The sequence below is a fragment of the Engystomops pustulosus genome, chromosome 10, assembly GCF_040894005.1.
Source record: "Engystomops pustulosus chromosome 10, aEngPut4.maternal, whole genome shotgun sequence".
NCBI classification, from domain to species: domain Eukaryota; kingdom Metazoa; phylum Chordata; class Amphibia; order Anura; family Leptodactylidae; genus Engystomops; species Engystomops pustulosus.
The window spans coordinates 77,236,419-77,254,882 of record NC_092420.1 but is presented as its reverse complement, the minus strand read 5'-3'; the positions used below and the strand labels follow the sequence as shown (position 1 = coordinate 77,254,882).

The window sequence follows — 18,464 nt, the reverse complement described above, 5'->3', positions numbered from 1 at the left end:
CAGCAAACTGGGCATTTGCACAGGGCCCCTGTCCTAAAGGGGTCCCCTGCATGTGGAATTTTGTGGCCAGAGGATGTATTTATCTAGTTTTTTGTCTTTCTATATATCTTCTATCTATCTACCTATTTATTATCTATCCATCTATTAATCTTCTATCTCTCTTTTACTCTATCTATAATCTTCTTTATATTTCTGCATCTATAAATCTATATCATCTTTCCTATTTATCTTCTATTATCAATCTTCTATTATCAATCTCCCTCTCATCTGTCTCTCTCTGATAAAATCCTCCTACAGCCCCATAGTACAGATACTTACCTACTACAGGCAGTCCCTTGGTTACGTACAGGTTGTTCTTAAGTTAAATTTGTATGTAAGTCGGAACTGTATATTTTATTATTGTAACCCCAGCCAGAATTTTTTTGGTCTCTGTGACAACTGGATTTTAATTATTTTGGATTGTCATAACAACCAGGATTAACAATAAATCTTAATTGATAACTGTTATTTCTGTTTATTGTAGCCTGTGGCTAAAGTACAGTAAATTACCAACATCCAGAGGTCCGTTTGTAACTAGGGGTCGTCTGTAAGTATGGTGTTCTTAAGTAGGGGACTGCCTGTACTGTGTGTAACTACAAAGTGTGATTATTTTGCAGGACTAAAGGAGCCTCTTACTGTCTGTAACTGTCGATAAAATAGTTTTATTTTGGGGCCCAACTCTTAATTTTGCCCAGGGCCCTACATTGTCTAAAACCGGCTCTGAACTTGACTTATCGCAAGTGAGAATGTGGTAGGAAGAATCATATTTGTCTGACTTTGGAGGATTTTATTTTATAGAAAAATGGATGAGATTTCACAAAAAAGGGGGAATTCTCGAAAGGACAATTCACACCCCACCTGAGGGGACTAGTAGTTTAGTGGGGGTAAAACCTGCTGACAGGCTCCCTTTAACCCTTCAGTCCCCAGTTGTATACTTACCATATTCTCCTTCTGACCCCCGATCTCTGGTGCCACTGAACTGTTACTGATCTCCTGCAGATCCTCAGTTTCTGTAATTCCAGTTATAGAGAGCATTATACAAAGGATCTGTGACTCGGCTTTGATATGAGGGCAACGCTACTTTCTAGAGATAGTACTTTGTGAACACTATGTCATTATTTCATTCCCAGTGGGATGAAGGAGTTTCAGGGAGTCAAATCAAACACTTCACGAGTCGACATCAAACCAGGGAAATCTCAAGCCTTCTGCCTGATATCCGTCTTTAATCAGCCCATGGAGAATAATTAATATATTCATCCTGGATCCATGTAAAATCCATAAGTGATTCATTATAGGAGCTAATGGCGGGTAATGTAATACAAGTGGTGCTGGTCTCAGCCTGACGCCTTGGCGGTCCTGCTTCTAATTCTCTTCTTACAGGTTGATAAATAACCTTTCTTACTTCACTCCTGCATTTTGCTAAGTGTAGACTTTGGTTTGTGGTCAATCAATAATTAAAAAGCCTGTAGTCTGTTTTTATGTGTATATCCATTGATAGATTGCTCGAGCAATACACTGGGGCAGTCGGATCAATGTACAGAAAAGGGCAAGCGGGCGTTTATTTTACTGTGTTGATCCATTTTCTGTCCTCCTCGCCATGATAAACATATATTGCTAGCCAGCGCTTATGCCCGCTGACACAAGGTATTTTTTTTTATTATTATTCTTTTTTTTTTTTTTAGAAAACATCTTATTGTGTTCCGTGCAGCTTATAAATTATCCAAAGGGCTTCTCCCGACTGCATTCAAATGAGTAGAATATCTGATAGAGAGCCAGACACTTTGCTGCAACATTATAATAACTTAGATATAATGCCCTGATGTACACAGGGGAAGACACGGCTAGATATGTAACCAAGTTATACAAATATATCCCTTTAAGTAATGATATCTATGCACAGGAATATGATATTTAAAAAGAAACTGATGGGCAATTTCTGCTGTCTTATCTGAGAGCAGGACATAATAGAGGGAGAGAAGCGGAGCTTGATGTGGCTTGGAGCACAATTTCCGTTTTATAGGGTCTTAATGTAAAAAAACAAAAACATTCCGCCATGTAGGGATGAGCCAATCATTCAAGATTTGCTTTGCTAAAGCATTGCTGCTTTTTCTATAACATTCAATTCGGGTCAGAGGTACCGCCGATGTTGCTTAAAATGCAAATTGTTATATAACCCTGTATAGTCCTTTAAAGTACATCCTTTATTTAAATAAAAATATTCTATCTCTTTTTGGTTATTTTTGATATTAAGTTTTCACTAAAACCATAATAACGGTGGCAGGGGTAAACCTAAACTCCGCGGCTGCCGCCTCGTCCCCACCCGGTAGTAATATATCACGCCATTTTTTTTTTTAGTAGGTGGGTTCTCCATGCAGTGTCTCGCCCCCGTGCTAGAACCAAGTGTGAAGAGACATTATTATTTAGGTCATGCTTTTTCAGTAGGCGACCGTGCCCCTGATGCTGCCCCCCATCTTGCTGCCGGTGGTGCTGCCTGAGGCAAGAGGCTCAACTCGCCTCATGGCTAGTGCAACCCTGAACGATGGTGGTGCAAACGGACAATAATAAAAACCATCAAAAGTACATTGAAATCAATGGACATTTTAAAGGGCCCCTGTCAGGAGCCCTTTTTCTGGATCCCCCATGTCCCCACAGAGAATAGTGTGGACATTGCCAAAGAGTTTTTATAGTAAAACTTTTTTCCTAAAAAAAGATAAGTTAGATAAAAGTTCTGAATACAGAAAGGTAAACTTTAAACTAACTTATCTGTTTTTTTTGGATAAAAACAGTTTTTCAATAAAATCTCTTTTGCAATGTGTACACTATTCTCTATGAGAACATGGGGGAGCCAGAAAAAGGGCTCCTGAAGACAGGTTAACAGACTCCAGTTATTATCGTATATATAAATGATTAGTCTAAAGTGAATTCGAAAATATTCATATTCGATCCGGTACCTTAAATTTGACGTATTCCTACGGATCCTATGTATAGATTTAATCATCTCTGTTACCATGTACTGTATTAACAAAATCATAAGAAGTGAGCATACCTGTATAAAACAAATTATTGGTGGTTTCTGGTGGCTGGTGAGACAATGTTGGTGGAGGTGGTGGCTGGAACTTGTTAGGTCCCACTGGAGGTTCAGTCTAAGAACATATTTAACATCAAGTTTAGTTACCATGAGGAGTAACATCTGAATACCTTGGGAGAAATGTATTCAATGAAATGTCCACAGACTTCATTAGCCAAACTTTCGCCAAATAAATTCCCATGTGTCTTATATTTGCCTCAGGTGCATTTTTGTATCTGCTTTGTAAAAGATTCCATTAGCCAAAAGAGCCCATGGTCCTCAAGTGAAGACACCTAAAGAATAGTCATATACTATTTGTTTGAACAGTTGACCCTGAGACATAGCGGGATATTCCAATCATAGACACTTCAAGCATATCCCTAAGAACAGGGACCGGTGCAGGTCCACTATTTACTTTATTACCCTATAAGTGAATATAAAGTGAAAGCCATCTCATCTAGGGGGATGGGGCCTATAAGACCCCAGATGTTAATATAGATCAAGGCCTATAAGGCTTTTTTGACATTTTCTGTGTATATTCCAAAAATCCATAATATTGAAATAACCCTTTAATATAAAAAATATATATAATATATATATAATAAAATTATTACCTGAGGTAAGGATTTTGTTAGAACCTTTGCCCCTTGTGGTGGGACAGCAGTTTCTTTTGCTGGCTTGGAGCGAAACCAACTAAACCATCCAAAGGAGGACGCCTGCATTAAAGTTAAATGGGAAGTGTAAGTAGTTAAAGAGATAAAACCATTGAGAAAGTCAATTGAGAAGAAGCCATAACTCAAAAACAGTCAGTTCTTCCGATTTCTGGCTTGACTGATGTCCATCCGGCTGCTACTTTTCCCAACTGATTATCATAACTCCGGCACATGTGTAGTCTGAGGATCAACTTGTGACTTGTACAATTTACTACATACAACATGTGCTGGATTTTAAAGACCAACTCTGGTAAGAGAGACATCAGTAGAGTCAGAAAGGGGAAGTCCAGCCAGGCCACCTCTGAAAGTTCCGAAGTTTTGGATTAGTTACATGCCATCTATTAAAACTTATTTTTTTCATTTTAAGATAATACATGAACACAACATTGGCAATGTGTCAGTCTACAAACACCATGCCCTAGAGCAGTGATGGCGAACCTTTTAGCGGCCGAGTGCCCAAACTGCAAGCCAACCCCCCCCCCCCTTATTTATCACAAGGTGCCAACAAAAATTAAAGCGTTAACTTATTGCTTCCTGTTCCTCAACAACGTTCAACCATATTGGCCTCCTGAGGACAAGGTGGAAAATTTGCATCATTTTAGCTTCTTTACAGTGTCCCTCTGTACACAGAGAATCGTGGGGCCATCAGGAGGTCTTCCAAAGATAATTTGTCTCTTCTCCTTCTTCCTACATTCCCAAGTAGCGAAGTAAGTATCACTTTAATATATGCCTGAAAGCAGCATCTTTTAAGTTGCTTGCAACTGCAGGAATATTCTTTGAGTCCTGTCTTGTGTGCTGGGGTGATGGCCCGGGTGCCCACAAAAAGGGCTCTGAGTGCCGCCTCTGGCACCCGTGCCATAGGTTCGCCATCACTTCCCTAGAGTATACATCAGCAAATGAGGTTCAAAAGGTGTAAAAGGCTTTGAATTACATATTATACAGAGTTAGACACAAATACACAGTACTTATGCCTCGGTTTAGAAAGAATTTAGATATCTCACACTTCACTTTGCCATAACTTGAAATAAGATAAAGCAATGCCCCAATCTAAATGCATTATACTTCTTAGCATCCGCCATCAACTGCATTCTTTAATAGGAATCTGAAGCAGGAGATGATATAAAAGCTTGTTACTGTATTATCGAGTCTCCACTTCGATGGACTGCTCTCTTGTTAAGCCGTATTTAAAGGCCTGGCTACTCTGGCAATTTCTAACTGCTCAATGTGATTAATCCTGTAACAGCAATCGCTCATTTTCAAGCTATTATGTTAAGAACATGGGATTAGATGTATAAAGTCTGTCTGAATCACACCAGGCTTTCTCACCTATTAATCATGTGAGATTTAATGACATGAGACAAAGCCGTCTAGTTGGCTATAGTCTATGTGTTTGGCCTCACTTACAGAAAATATAAAGAAGGACAGCTTCTTTATGTTGATACTTAAGCAATTACTGGGATCCCGTGTCAAAGGCTAGCCACACACTTAAAGGGGTGTTACCATCAGGGAATTCAAATACATCTTCCATGTACATTTATTTAATTGGAATTTTTTTTTTTAAATGTACTTATGTCAATATAATTTACCATAAATGTAACAATGTTGTTCCTTAGAAGTGAGATAGCTGTCCATGGATACGACCACCCTCACACCCTGGTAACGGTGGCCAGTCCTACCTTTCTACCTTGATTCAAACTTTATTACCATAGGACGGCTGTGGGACATATAGTATCTCCTGGATGATGCAAAAAAAAATTGCAGAGGTGGACATATCCAAGGACAACTATCTTGTTTCTAAGGGACAACATGGCGACATTTATGGGAAATTATCTTCAGTTTTTTTTAATAACATCCAATTGAATATATACATATTGCAGATGAATTAAAGATGAGAATTCCCCTAACTGTTTGTTTCCTGTACCCGGTGCCATACACACAACAAGCATGCCAAGTTAATAGGCTTCCGAGTTAATAGTCAAAAGCCCAATCCTCCTTACCCCTCACGTTAGCCATTACGTGACAGTAAAGAAACACCCAGAGAAATTAGATGGTCAGCCTAATAAGGGCAGGTTGACGTGTTATTAACAGATTGCATATGTTCACCATTAGCATCAGTATGTTGGCAAAATTCACAATGAAACACTAAAACAGTAAAAAAAAAAAAAAATAATTTACTTAAAGAGTGAATAAAGTACATCATAATTTACCATAAATGTAACAATGTTGTTCCTTAGAAGTGAGATAGCTGTCCATGGATACGACCACCCTCAACTGGATAGAACACAGACTATAGTGACCGGTTAGCCTTTAATAGTTTGGCAAATGTTTGAAGAGAAAACTGATACAAACATGATTTAGCCAATTAAATAATAAAATCAAAATGAAATTGTAAAAAAAAAAAGAGAAAACATAAACACTTGGCCAATTCTACATGTGCCAATGCTTCTCTTTTGGGGTCTTTAGAGATCTTCTATAGAACTAAACATCTTAGTTTTGCTCCACGATAACATATAAGGACCCCACTGATATGAAAATGCTTTTTGTTACGGGGTCTCGTGTTTCTCATCAATTTTTATATTCCCTTTGTTGTTATCCAAATGGTTTGAAAACAATAAAAATTTGGTTGGAAAAAAGAAGCAACCTGAGAAGTCCAGTCTCCTATGTCAGGGGGCTCTGAATGGAGAATGTCATCCTAACCTGTGACACTAATTCAATTATCAGTCAATATGTAATCTACGTTTCTAACTAAAGACAATTGCGATCACAGTATGTTCTAAGAAAACTTACAGATGGCCTACACTTAAAATATTGCACCCTGGGACTTACATGTTTAAGCCTTTCAATAGTTGTCTCCCCAAAAATGCTGACATTTCTTAATCAGATTTTGGTAAAAGATCTGTGGGAGACATTCCAATATGGAAGCCACTTTTCTAACTTTCAAAAACTTCAGCATATTAAGTGTGTCTGATTAATGGTACGTTGTACGGCATATTTCAGTAGATTTCTTATCTCAAAATATTTATAGTTTGTTTTTATAGCTTTTTAAAGGCTACCCCCATATCTTTTGGTCCATTGGTTTTACATTTTTCTGCTCCCTCATAGGAACAGCGGAATAAAAGGAAAGGAAGACAATGACAGAATCAAGTTGATGGACCTCATAGGCTATAATGGATTTTTTCGGGTATCCATCTTGGTGTCTATGCTGGATAGTCCATTTGACTCACAATAAAAAAAAAACTGTCCACCCTCCATACATACTCACTCTTGAGTAGGAAAAATAGAAATATTTTGAGCCCACCTCTAGTCTACATTTGGAGTTGAACATTGATTGCCCATTTCCATAGGTTGGTTGTTTGAAGTTGGTGTTATGTCCACCTTGGGCAGGATATTGTAAGCCCTGTATTTTATTGTCTCTGGGACATGCCCCAAATTTGCCATCTCTGAAAATGAAGGATTGTCCAATCCAATTTGTGACAGTTGTCAAGAATGAAAGGGCAGAATAACTTTAAAGCTTAGTTCAACTTTAAAACACATTGGGGCAGATTTACTTAACCGGCCCATTCGCGATCCCGCGGCGTTCTCTGCGGTGGATTCACTAAGGCAGTTCCTCCGACGTCCACCAGATGTTGCTGCTGCGCTGAAGAGCATCGGAACGCACTGGAGTTCACCGGCTCGGGCTGAGTGAAGGTAAGTGCGCGCCGAGCGACCCTTTTTTTAAAAAAATGCAGCGGTTTTTCCGAATCCGTCGGGTTTTCGTTCGGCCACGCCCCCCGATTTCCGTCGCGTGCATGCCAGCGCCGATGCGCCACAATCCGATCACGTGCTCCAAAAACCCGGGGCAATACAGGGAAAATCGGCGCAAATCGGAAATATTTGGGTAACATGTCGGGAAAACATGAATCAGACCCTTAGTAAATGACCCCAATTGTATAAATGATTAGTGCAGATGATAATAGTAAATGTTGTAATGTAACTTAAATTGAAGAAATATGTTCCTGTGTCTGCTTTTTCATCTGTCTTTCTATCTTATTTAAGATGATGTAAATCAGCTTTCTGTCCGGTATCCACTGACAGCTGAGAGCTAAGGGGACCTGATAAAGTGTCTGTAAAGAGTAAAGTCATTAGAGAGTCCATGGATAGTCTAAATATGAAGTAAAATATTATCTAGATATGGAAAGAGTTAATCATTAGCTTCCTTATCTGTATGAAGTTTATTGATCACAGAAGTCTTTCAGATACCCTGCTCACTACAGGGAAAAAAAAGGAGCAGAAAAAGGCACAGAGAAGCTGCTTTACCTAAAGGGGAACATTTACCACATTTTCCATAAATACAGCTAGTGGCATGTTCCTATAAAGCCCTAGAATACCTTTTTTTTAGCTGAAAATTGTTGTCCTCAGATCCCTATAAAATCCGAGTTATAAACTTGCTTGCTATCTAGGGAACTATAAAGTCGAATGAGGGGCGTTGCCTAATGTCATGTGGCAAGGGTGACATCATTACAGGGCCTTTAGCCTCTTAACATTAGCAAACTGTACCCCATGCACATATCTGACCACATAAAATACCCCTATGAATTACATCTATATATCTACTGACATTAATTATGCATGAATTATTTACATCGACTATCATTATATAATAGTTGTACATTTCCGTACATGGTGCCATTAATTGAAGGATATGTGCACTAGCATACGGTTCACTATGAGCTACCTATGAACTGTCTGGGCAAGTGCATATACCATATGTGACTATCTGGACGTTTAATTTACCATAATTATCTTAAATTTATCATTTATATTGTGTACAGGATTATCATTTTTGTGAGGACCCGTTTTTTGGTTCAATCTCCCCACATTAAGACCCCTGAGGAGCCACTTTATGAGAACAGCGAAACGCGTAGGGTTAAGTGGGTCCATGAGTTTATGTATCTTATTGTGGTGACAATACCATAAGATACTTAAAATAGTGTATTTGAGCATTTAATGTCCCGGTATGGAGACCTTTCCATAAAAAAGAAAACAGGTACCAGGACTTAACTAGTTTTTATATATACATGTTGGTTGTCTATTTTGAGACAGTCTGTCTTTAATAAAAGTTATCTTTTAGATGTTTCTATTTTTCTGTGACTTTTTTCCATTTTCTGGAAACATCCCTATTTTTCCCTGCTGACGGGTTGAATGTCAAGCTCTGTGAATTCACATAAAATCCCAGCATGCCTGCACGGACTTCTACTCCTCTCCGTGCAGTGTGCTTTTATTTAATGAGATATATGCTTGGTGTACAGTTTGCTAATGTTAGAAGGCTAAAGTACCTGTGATGATGTCACCCTGGTCACATGACATTATTGCAGCATGCACAGAAAGCGTGGGGAGGAGCTGCTGCATTCAGCCCAAGGAGGCCAACGCCTATCTCGACTCCCTTGGATTTCAAGTAAAATTATAAATTTAAATATATAGGAACTATTATTACCTAAAAGAAGGGTGTCGGTTACTAGGGCTCTATGTGTACCTGCCACTAGCTGTATTTGTGAAAAATGTGGTGACGGGTTCCCTGTTTACTATTAGCATCTGCTTTATTCATTTCTGATACAGGCAGTCCCCTACTTAAGAACACTCGACTTACATACGACCCCTAGTTACAAACGGACCTCTGGATATTGGTAATTTATTGTACTTTAGTCCTAGACTACAATAAACAGCTATAATAGTAATCAAATGTGTCTGTAATGAAGCTTTATTGTTAATCTTGATTCTTATGACAACCCGACATTTTTAAAATCCAATTGTCACAGAGACCAAAAAAAGTTCTCGCGGGGATTACAATGATAAAATATACAGTTCCGACTTACATACAAATTCAACTTAAGAACAAACCTACAGACCCTATCTTGTATGTAACCCGGGGACTGCCTGTATAAAACTAATCAGTTTCCTTCATTAGAGAGGATCTGATACAGAGATGTCAGAGGAGGTGACAAGTCCCCTTTAAGAAGATCCCACAATTACAAATGACAGCATATACTCAGAATGAACTTATGTGTCACAATGATTTTCCCTGATGAGCATTGTCCCAATCCAACTAGAACAAAGCTGTGTTGTCCCTCTTGGGTCAGGTCATCTGCAGGGCCACCAATAGCAGGAACTCCACCTATCAGAAAGTAATATGCTATCATTTCTAAGTATGACAATACCCCTTTAAACAGAATGGAATTAAGTTTTCTAATCCACCATTTGTCAAAGCGCTGTGAAAAGATGCTGAATCAGAGGGATGGGGAGTAGAGTGTCAGTTTTGGCAACAGAACTAATTTCGTAGCACAAAAAAAACCAACAAAGATCACAAAAAAGCAATACATCTGTTGCAGCTATTTTACGCTAGTTTTTTCAGTTCAAAGCCTTTGATTAATGATTCCCTATGAGCTTGTTTTGAATAAAAGCAGAAATTCCATTTAACAGAAAACAGTAGAGATGAATTTAAAGATTTATCCCGCTCATATCTCCCCTCTCCGTGTTGATGCTTGTATTGTAACGCGCACAAGGCTATTTAAAATTTAATCACAAGCGCTATGCGATGTACAGAACAAAGACAAACTCCAGGGAAAACATAATCAATGTTAATTTAGCCCAAAGCAGAAGGATAGCTAAAGGGAGTGAATGAAGGTATGTGCAGCATTCATTTACAGATGTGTACGAAGACGCGCAGAACGCCATCAAATGTCCGTATGCAAGAGATAAAGAGATACATCTGCATGTTACACCGTGCTCCATGCATCACCTTCTGCTCTCCAGACTTGTGTGATGGAACTTCATCTCCGGATCTGTCCTCATCATCATCATCCTCGGCGTCCATTGAAACAGTAGAGGTTTCCGACACAGTGCTGACCCTTCTTAGTGCAAGTGCGTGCTTATAGAGTATAGAAAAGAGAACATGGTTAAAACATTTAACTTGATTTGATGTAATATCTGAACATACTGCGCACTATATTTGCATATAAACACATATACCGTATATACTTGAGTATAAGCCGACCCGAGTATAAGCCGAGACCCCTAATTTTACCACCAAAAACTGAGAAAACCTATTGAATCGAGTATAAACCAAGGGTGGGAAATGCATTGGTCAAAGCCAGTATATAGCCAGCCAGCCCCCAGTAGTATATAGCCAGCCAGATCCCATGTAGAATACAGCCAGCCAAGCCTGGCCCCTTTAGTATACAGCCAGCCCAGCCTGGCCCCTTTAGTATACAGCCAGCCCAGACTGCCCCCTTTAGTATACAGCCAGCCAGCATTTAAAAAAAAAACTTATATACTCACCCTCTGGCGGCCCCGATGCTCGGCGCGGTTCACCGATGTCGGCACGCTCCTCTTCTTTCATCTGCCTTTTGTACAGCCGGCAGGGACACGGCCATGTTATCTTCCTGGCCAGCGCATACTATGATGTGGCCGCCGATGACATCAGGAGCCGCGCTGAGCATCGGGGCCGCCGGAGGGTGAGCATATAAGTTTATTTTTTAATTGACTTGTGTATAAGCCTGCATGGGCCCCCTATCCCCTCAGAAAATATACATATTTGTATAGTCACACATTTATACACTTATACACACACATTTATACACTTATGCACACACATTTATACACCTATACACACACATTTATGCACTTACAAAGATTTTTTCCAAGTAACTGCTGATCACATGGGTGAAGTAGGCAGAAGGAAGTAGAGATGAGAGATCTCTAGTCCTGTTATTCTCCTGTCCCCTCCCCAGACATTTCTTCTATGAGCTGTGGATTCATGGTGTGTACTGTGGAAGATTTCCTCTATCTATATCTATCTATACATATTATTCTGTACAATGTGCAGCATAATATCTATATAATGGTGCACATTCTCCATTCTTTAGTGTGTGTGAGGTCAGATGCCAGGGCCACCTGACACAGCGGGCCCCATATCAGCTGCTATGGCTGCTACCGTTTCGCGCTTCCTATTCCCGAAGAAACGCAGGCAGCGCGCGAAGGTCCGTTGTTCACTGGTGTCTGGCTTAATTTTGCTCCCTGTATGGCTTGAATAAAAAGATATTCACAGTTTGTGGTGAGTGCACAAGTTTTCTTTTCCTTCTGAAGAGATTACTTGTAGGACAATTTGAGTCTTGATAGGCCACCACCTCACCATAAGAGTGGTAAAGTATCGGGAAGGTGTCAAAGGGCTTTCGTCTTACTAAGATGGAGCCACCTGTTTCGGAGAAACCTCTGAAGTTTCCGCTCACTTCACCACCTTTTATTGTGTAGTGGTGTATCCCGTAGTATATGTGCTGCAGACTACTCATGTGTGTCATTGGACTCGAAAGAAAAGAATAGGCTCTGCTGGCAAACCTAATACCCTACCCTGTCAATTTTGTTAGATGGAAGTTTGCCAGCAAAATGATTCACGTAGCACATTTCCCAGAGTATCTCTGTGATACCGCTATTATCCATATTTCTAAAGCTATTATAAGAGTAATTAGTTGTCGATATTTTCTTTAAAGAACTGCTCAACCTTCAGATGTCATTAATACATTTGCTTGCAGATGCCTCCTGCAACCTCCATTGAATGTCTTACACTATCTTACTGACAACCCATTGTACCTCTCCGTAATGTAATTACATTATCAGGACGTGTAGTTTTTTTTTTCGTGTTCCCTTGCAATTCAATGCAGACGCTTCCAGAGGATAGATTTACGGCAGACCCCGAAGCCTTCAAAAGTAAACAACACTCTGAAGGCTCCATTCACACCCGCGTCTGTCTCTGTGTTCCTCTGTTCCATCGGTTTTAGAGAAAACTGTCTGCATTGATTTCAATTGGAACCTCCCAGATGAAAAATGCCACCAGTAAGTCTCTGATGTTATTGTTTTTGGCAATCGTTAATGAGTAAGTACATCCATTGGAATTTGGCCATTTCGTGGATTCATCATGGTTCCCCAAAGCCATATATCTTTGGATTTTTTTTTAAAGATATGGGTCATGATATGAGTAATTTTTTTTTTTGCAGGCCAATTTTTTTGGTGGAATGGAAATTGCACCAAATTTTAGCAATTTTGCAGTTTTTACACCAGACCCATTTATCAAGGGTCTTTGGCCTTTTTTATTCCACTTTCACAAAAAGTTAGCACAAATGGAGTTTTTTGCCTGTCCTCCAAAGAGGTAGTGGCAGGAAAAAATGTATAAATTCTCAAGGCCGTTTCCTGGGATGAAAGGTCAGTATAATTAACCCCATTCCCATGCTGGAGTCATTTGTAGTGAGTCGTGTGTTTCACCTCGTCATGAATTAGGTATACGCTATACTGGGCAAAGAGGTATAACGACCAGTCTTGATAAATGCCTACCAATGATTGCTGTATGTCACGGGTGCTCCAGTGACCCACATCTCGGGTCGCAGGCGCACCTGTGCCATTCTCCGGCCGCTCCCCCCAGCCTCACTCACCTCTCCACGCTCCTGCTTCCATTCTGGCTTCCCAGCCGCGAGTCGGGGATGTGCACGCACCGGCGCTAGTAAATTTAAAGGGACCGCTGATTGGCACTGGCCACTTCCCGGATTCTGTTAAAATCCGGCCTCTCCCAGCATTCCCCGCCGGATCTTCATGCTTAATGCTTAAGAGAAAGCTTGTACCTTTGCTCTATTCCCGTGGACTGACCTTCCGTTGTGACCCCGGACCTGTTCCCATTTACGCTCCTTCGCTGCCAGCCCTGACCTCCTGCTCCGTCTCTGACCCTGAACCTTTGCCACCTGTGTTGACCTCCAGCCTGTTCCAGACCAAGAACTTGCCTTCTGACTCTGTTTTTCGCCTTGGCTGCCACCGCGGACAAGTTGCACCTTGCAGTGGACTCTGGTGAAAACCGGGTGCCACTTAGATTCTAGTCCCAGGTGTCGACTTGTGTCATCAACAGCGGTGGTCCAGGGGGTTCACTACCCCAGAAGCCTGACACTGTAGAAGATGACAGCTATACACTATGTTGTAGATGCCATAGCTTATGCAATTCCTTATTTCAACTTTTCCAAAAGACATCAATAATAAAAGTAGAGCACCACAAAAAAGTGGACAACATAGTTCAGTCTCCAACTCCAGCCAAGAACATTGGTCTACTTTGTACAGTGGCTGTGGTTGGTATTACAGCTCAGTTAAGAAGGTGACAAAGGAACTGGCCGATTTAAGCAGCTAAATTAGAAGCAATGACAGGTGTCAGACCACTGTTGATTTACAAATGATCACCCATCCTGTAGCTATAGGATTTACCACTTACTTGTATAAGGTTTTATCTTTTGTAGTCAATTGAAAAAAGAATTGAGAATAAAAATGACAAATCTTACACATCCAATCAGCTTAGTCCCTTATTGTCACCATTCCCATTTGTTTTACATCATTATCAATGGATGAACATTTTCTTCAAGTGTTTTATTTGTGACATTGACATTTATAGCTTTTCGTGACCTGACCTCTGACGTTATGGGTTTATGAGTCTCACATAAAAGACCATTATTTACTATGTAAAAACATTCAGCCAGGTAATCACAGTCTATAAAACATGGAAGAAAACACAGATTAGCAGATCCTTTATCACTGCCATAACTGTACGGATCCCGTGTGTTGTACTGTACAATCTGTACAAAATCAAGGACCTCTTCAAATCTCTGTTACACCAAACTAATTTTTGTATGGAGCCTCCCTACTCTCAATGGGTGGATTTAAACTATGTCCATGTCCAATTTACAACATGCAGTGAGTAAATGAGGATAGGGAGAGATAGTGGTCTGGCAAACGAGGGTTCTGCCAACAGGAATCTCACGTGTAGGACCAGCCCTAGAAATCACCTCCTAAACAAATGTATAACCTCATCTTTACTGAAACAGTAGATGGATACTATGAAGACTGTATGTTAGCCTGCATAGTGGACGCAGTTTTAAGTTCACCCTCTAAGTTGTGGGTGATGTTAGAAGCCTCCATGAATTCGACACCTTTGGGGGCGTCCCTATGGCTCTCTGCCACGGTGCACCCTCGATCCGCACACCCCTATATAAAACGCTCATTGGCACCTGGGACATGATGAGGAAACGCCACAAGTTGATGTCCATACCTGGCCCTATGTCCCCAATATTCTTAGACCCTAGATGCCCTCTGAAAGACATGACCCCGGAATTGTTTGGACTCCCACCGACCACGGTGGTGCAAATAAGACATGCATTGGTCGATCGGGAGATGCACTCTCTGGAAGGGTGGTTCACCACAGACATGAGGGGTAGTAGATGGTTAATGGCTAAACAGTTGGGTAGTTTTATCCAGTCATTAGGCCCTACACAATCCCTTACACGGGAAATGACTGAAAAAAAAAAGAACTTCTTATGTCACCTTTAGCTGAGTTTGCTTTCATTTATTTTTTTCGCTTTTATTAGAACTGAATGCTTCTGTTTTGTTTGGTTTCTCAATCGTGTCAGGGTTGTTTTACACATTGTAACAATCTCACGCATTAGCGCTGCCCTCCCATTTTGTCGAAGTGGATTTTTGTGCCCCCTCTTATGCCAACAGCGCCGCTTTATTGTATTATTAATAGGTGATACATATATGACCATAGGTGACTCCTATCTTGTGAGCTGTTTGGCCTTCAACCATTGTTCCTGCTTTGCAGCCTGATAATCTCCAGCAGACAAAAGTGTACAGTACATTCAGGAAAAGGTGAGCGGAGATGTGAATAAATGTCATCAAAACTTTAGACAATAGGAATATAAATGTAATTTTAGTTTAATAAACTCAGAACTCTGAAATAATAACTTCCTCATATTCACACCTCTGATCTGTTAAAGGGGTTTTCACACAAAATAAGTTAGGCTCTATCCACAGGATAGGGCCAAACTTGCCGATTGTTGGGAGTCTCAGTGATGAGACCCCCACAGATCACGAGAACAAGGGGTCCCAGGTACCTCTGTTTGACCCCTTGTCGCTCCCCAAAATGAAAGGAGCAGATGGCCACGTGTGACCGTTCTGCTCCATTCATCCCTACGGAGCTTACAGAGATGAATGGAGCAGAATGGTCATGTGCTCCATTAAAGGAAACCTACCACTTAGAATGGCAGGGGTAAGCAGTAAGTACCGAGCACCAGCTCAGGGTGAGCTGGTGCCGGTACTTACTTTCTTTAGTGTTATAAACCGCTGTATCGCGGTTTTAACACTTTTTAAACTTTAGAGCAGTGATGGCTAACCTATGGCACTGGTGCCAGAGGTGGCACTCAGAGCCCTTTCTGTGGGCACTCAGGCCATCACCAGAGATGACTCCAGGTAACTTCCTGCAGTCCCAGACTTGCTGAGCACTGAGCTATTTTAAAGTGACAGCTCTACCTGGGACTATTTTCTGCTTTATTGGTGTCCTCAGGTGCTGGTATCAATTAAACTGTGACAGAGAAGGAAGTATAAATCACAAATTAAATTATTGTGTTGGCACTTTGCGATAAATAAGTGGGTCTTTGTTGTAGTTTGGGCACTCGGCCTCTAAAAGGTTCGCCATCACTGCTTTAGAGCATGTGCGCGCGCAACGTTTCCGGCATTTCCTATGTAGGCGCGCGCACTGTTGTGTGCACGCAGCGCCGAAGTCTCTTCTGCTCTAAAGTTTAAAAAGTGTTAAAACCACGATACAGCGGTTTATAACACTAACGAAAGTAAGTACCGGCACCAGCTCACCCTGAGCTGGTGCTCGGTACTTACTGCTTACCCCTGCCATTTTAACTGGTAGGTTTCCTTTAAAGGGGTATTCCCATTTCCGCAAGTAATTAATATTGTTTGAATAATGAAAAGTTATACAAATTTCCAATTTGCTTTCTGTATCTCCTAGATCTCTGCTTGATTGCTCTCTATGACACTAACAAGCCGTGCACCTGTGTGACCATGGTCTGATTTCTGTCCATAGGAAGTAAACATAGAGGCTTTCTATGGAATTACAGCAAGCAGAGATCTAGAAAACTGTGAGGAATTGATAGAGAAAGTACATTCTGAAATTGTATAATTTTTCATCATACAACAAGTAACATTAATTTGATTTAAGTGGGAATACCCCTTTAATCTGGGGGAGCGAAGAACGGTCTGATGGAGGTACCTGGGACGGAAGGTTAACCTTACATTTACTTTCCATTTTTCTCATCCATTACTCGTTGCGTTGTGTTCTAAAATGGAGAATATAATGGAAACCTCTGAAAAAGGTGCAAACTGGCCCTTATGTATTTTTAATCCTGCTAAAAGACCTCTTTAAAGGTCAGGCATTTAGTTCTAGGTTAGTTATTTCCAATAGGTGGCTCTAAAGTGTCATTTCTTTGATCAATGATGGCAAACCTTTTAGACAACCAAACTACAATCAAAACCCACATATTTTCTGCAAAGTTCCAATGTGACAATTGAAGAAGTAACTTATTACTCCCTGCTCTTTCACAGGTTTAAATTGTATAGGCACCTGAGGACACCAATACAGTAGAAAGAAGGAGAAGAAGTTTGGATTATCATTGTAGCTTCCTTCTAGGGTCCTGGGCTGCCTGGGACTGCAAGAGGCCTTGAGTCCTGTCTGGCAAACTCTACCCTGGGGTGATGACAAGGGTGCCCATAAAGAGGGCTCTGAGTTCCACCTCTGGCACCCGTGCCATAGGTTTGCCACCACTTCCCTAGATGAAAGCCAATCTGCAATTTATAAACGAGTAACCAATTGTTTCTGCAGTCGTCCGGCTCCTCATTGGTATTACTACTCTGTCTAGATCTAAGTTACAGTACGCAACTAGATTTTTTTTCCGAGATACTTCAGACGCTTGACTTTGCCTAATAATATATTTGATAGAATATTCCTGGCAACCTTGCTATTTACAAGGCAATGCTACAAACCTGTGTTCCATTACTGGTACATACCCAAAGGCATCTCCCACCAGCCTCTTTCTTCATTAAAGTTCCTCTGAACATTGCTTTAAGTCCATCCAAGCTGATTAATTCAGTTCTTAATCATGAAATACACACTAGACATACAAGGTCTTTTCCAACTCCATGAGAATGTAAAGATGAAATGAGCTCCAGTTAATTGGCTTACCTTCATCATTAGAGCATTGTTACTGAAGCTGCTGCTCAAAGATGGGGAATCGGAGATCTCCTCCAAGCCTTCTTGATTGGGGGGGGGGGGGGGGGGAGAGAAGAAACAAGCTGAGATGCAAAATACCTCTACACACCGACAAAGAATGACAAGAATGTTCATTTCCAATTCTAATATTTTGGTTTTAATTTTTACATAATTATTCACTTTTATGAGAAGAAAACAATTCGACGTGTCAAGTGCCCGTAGTTCTCAGTGGGAGTCCAGGCAATTCCTTCATACTTCACTGGGTAAGATCCAAGGAGTTATTTCAACACATCACTCAGTGCCCTACTGGAGATTATACCTCTATTATATTTATAGCGTACCTCGACTTCTTATACACTTTGCAAAAATCAATGGTTTGGGGTTTACATGAGAAGTGACACTGTTTCTAGTCATTGGGTGATGTGCAATTCTCTAAGCTACTATGGTTTTGCATTCCTAGCTGCTGTGACTCACTTCTGCCCTTCTTCTCTTTATACAGTTTGTATTTAATTCTCCCGACGTATGCACGGAGCGT

The 18,464-nt window shown here is 40.7% G+C and overlaps 1 protein-coding gene across 7 annotated transcripts in view; it reads right to left on the bottom strand.

The window, feature by feature from the left end:
• SEC16B (SEC16 homolog B, endoplasmic reticulum export factor) overlaps positions 1-18,464 on the bottom strand; it is a 168,622-nt gene that overhangs the window by 41,704 nt on the left and 108,454 nt on the right. For 6 of the 7 annotated variants that reach the window (XM_072127404.1, XM_072127407.1, XM_072127409.1 and 3 more), the window contains 5 exons: positions 17,903-17,973; positions 10,595-10,723; positions 3,721-3,822; positions 3,086-3,182; positions 979-1,049 (listed from right to left, as the gene is read on the bottom strand). In XM_072127404.1, the coding sequence (XP_071983505.1) occupies positions 979-1,049; positions 3,086-3,182; positions 3,721-3,822; positions 10,595-10,723; positions 17,903-17,973 (470 nt within the window). The remainder of the gene's footprint in view (positions 1-978; positions 1,050-3,085; positions 3,183-3,720; positions 3,823-10,594; positions 10,724-17,902; positions 17,974-18,464) is intronic. The other variant, XM_072127410.1, reaches the window with a different exon arrangement.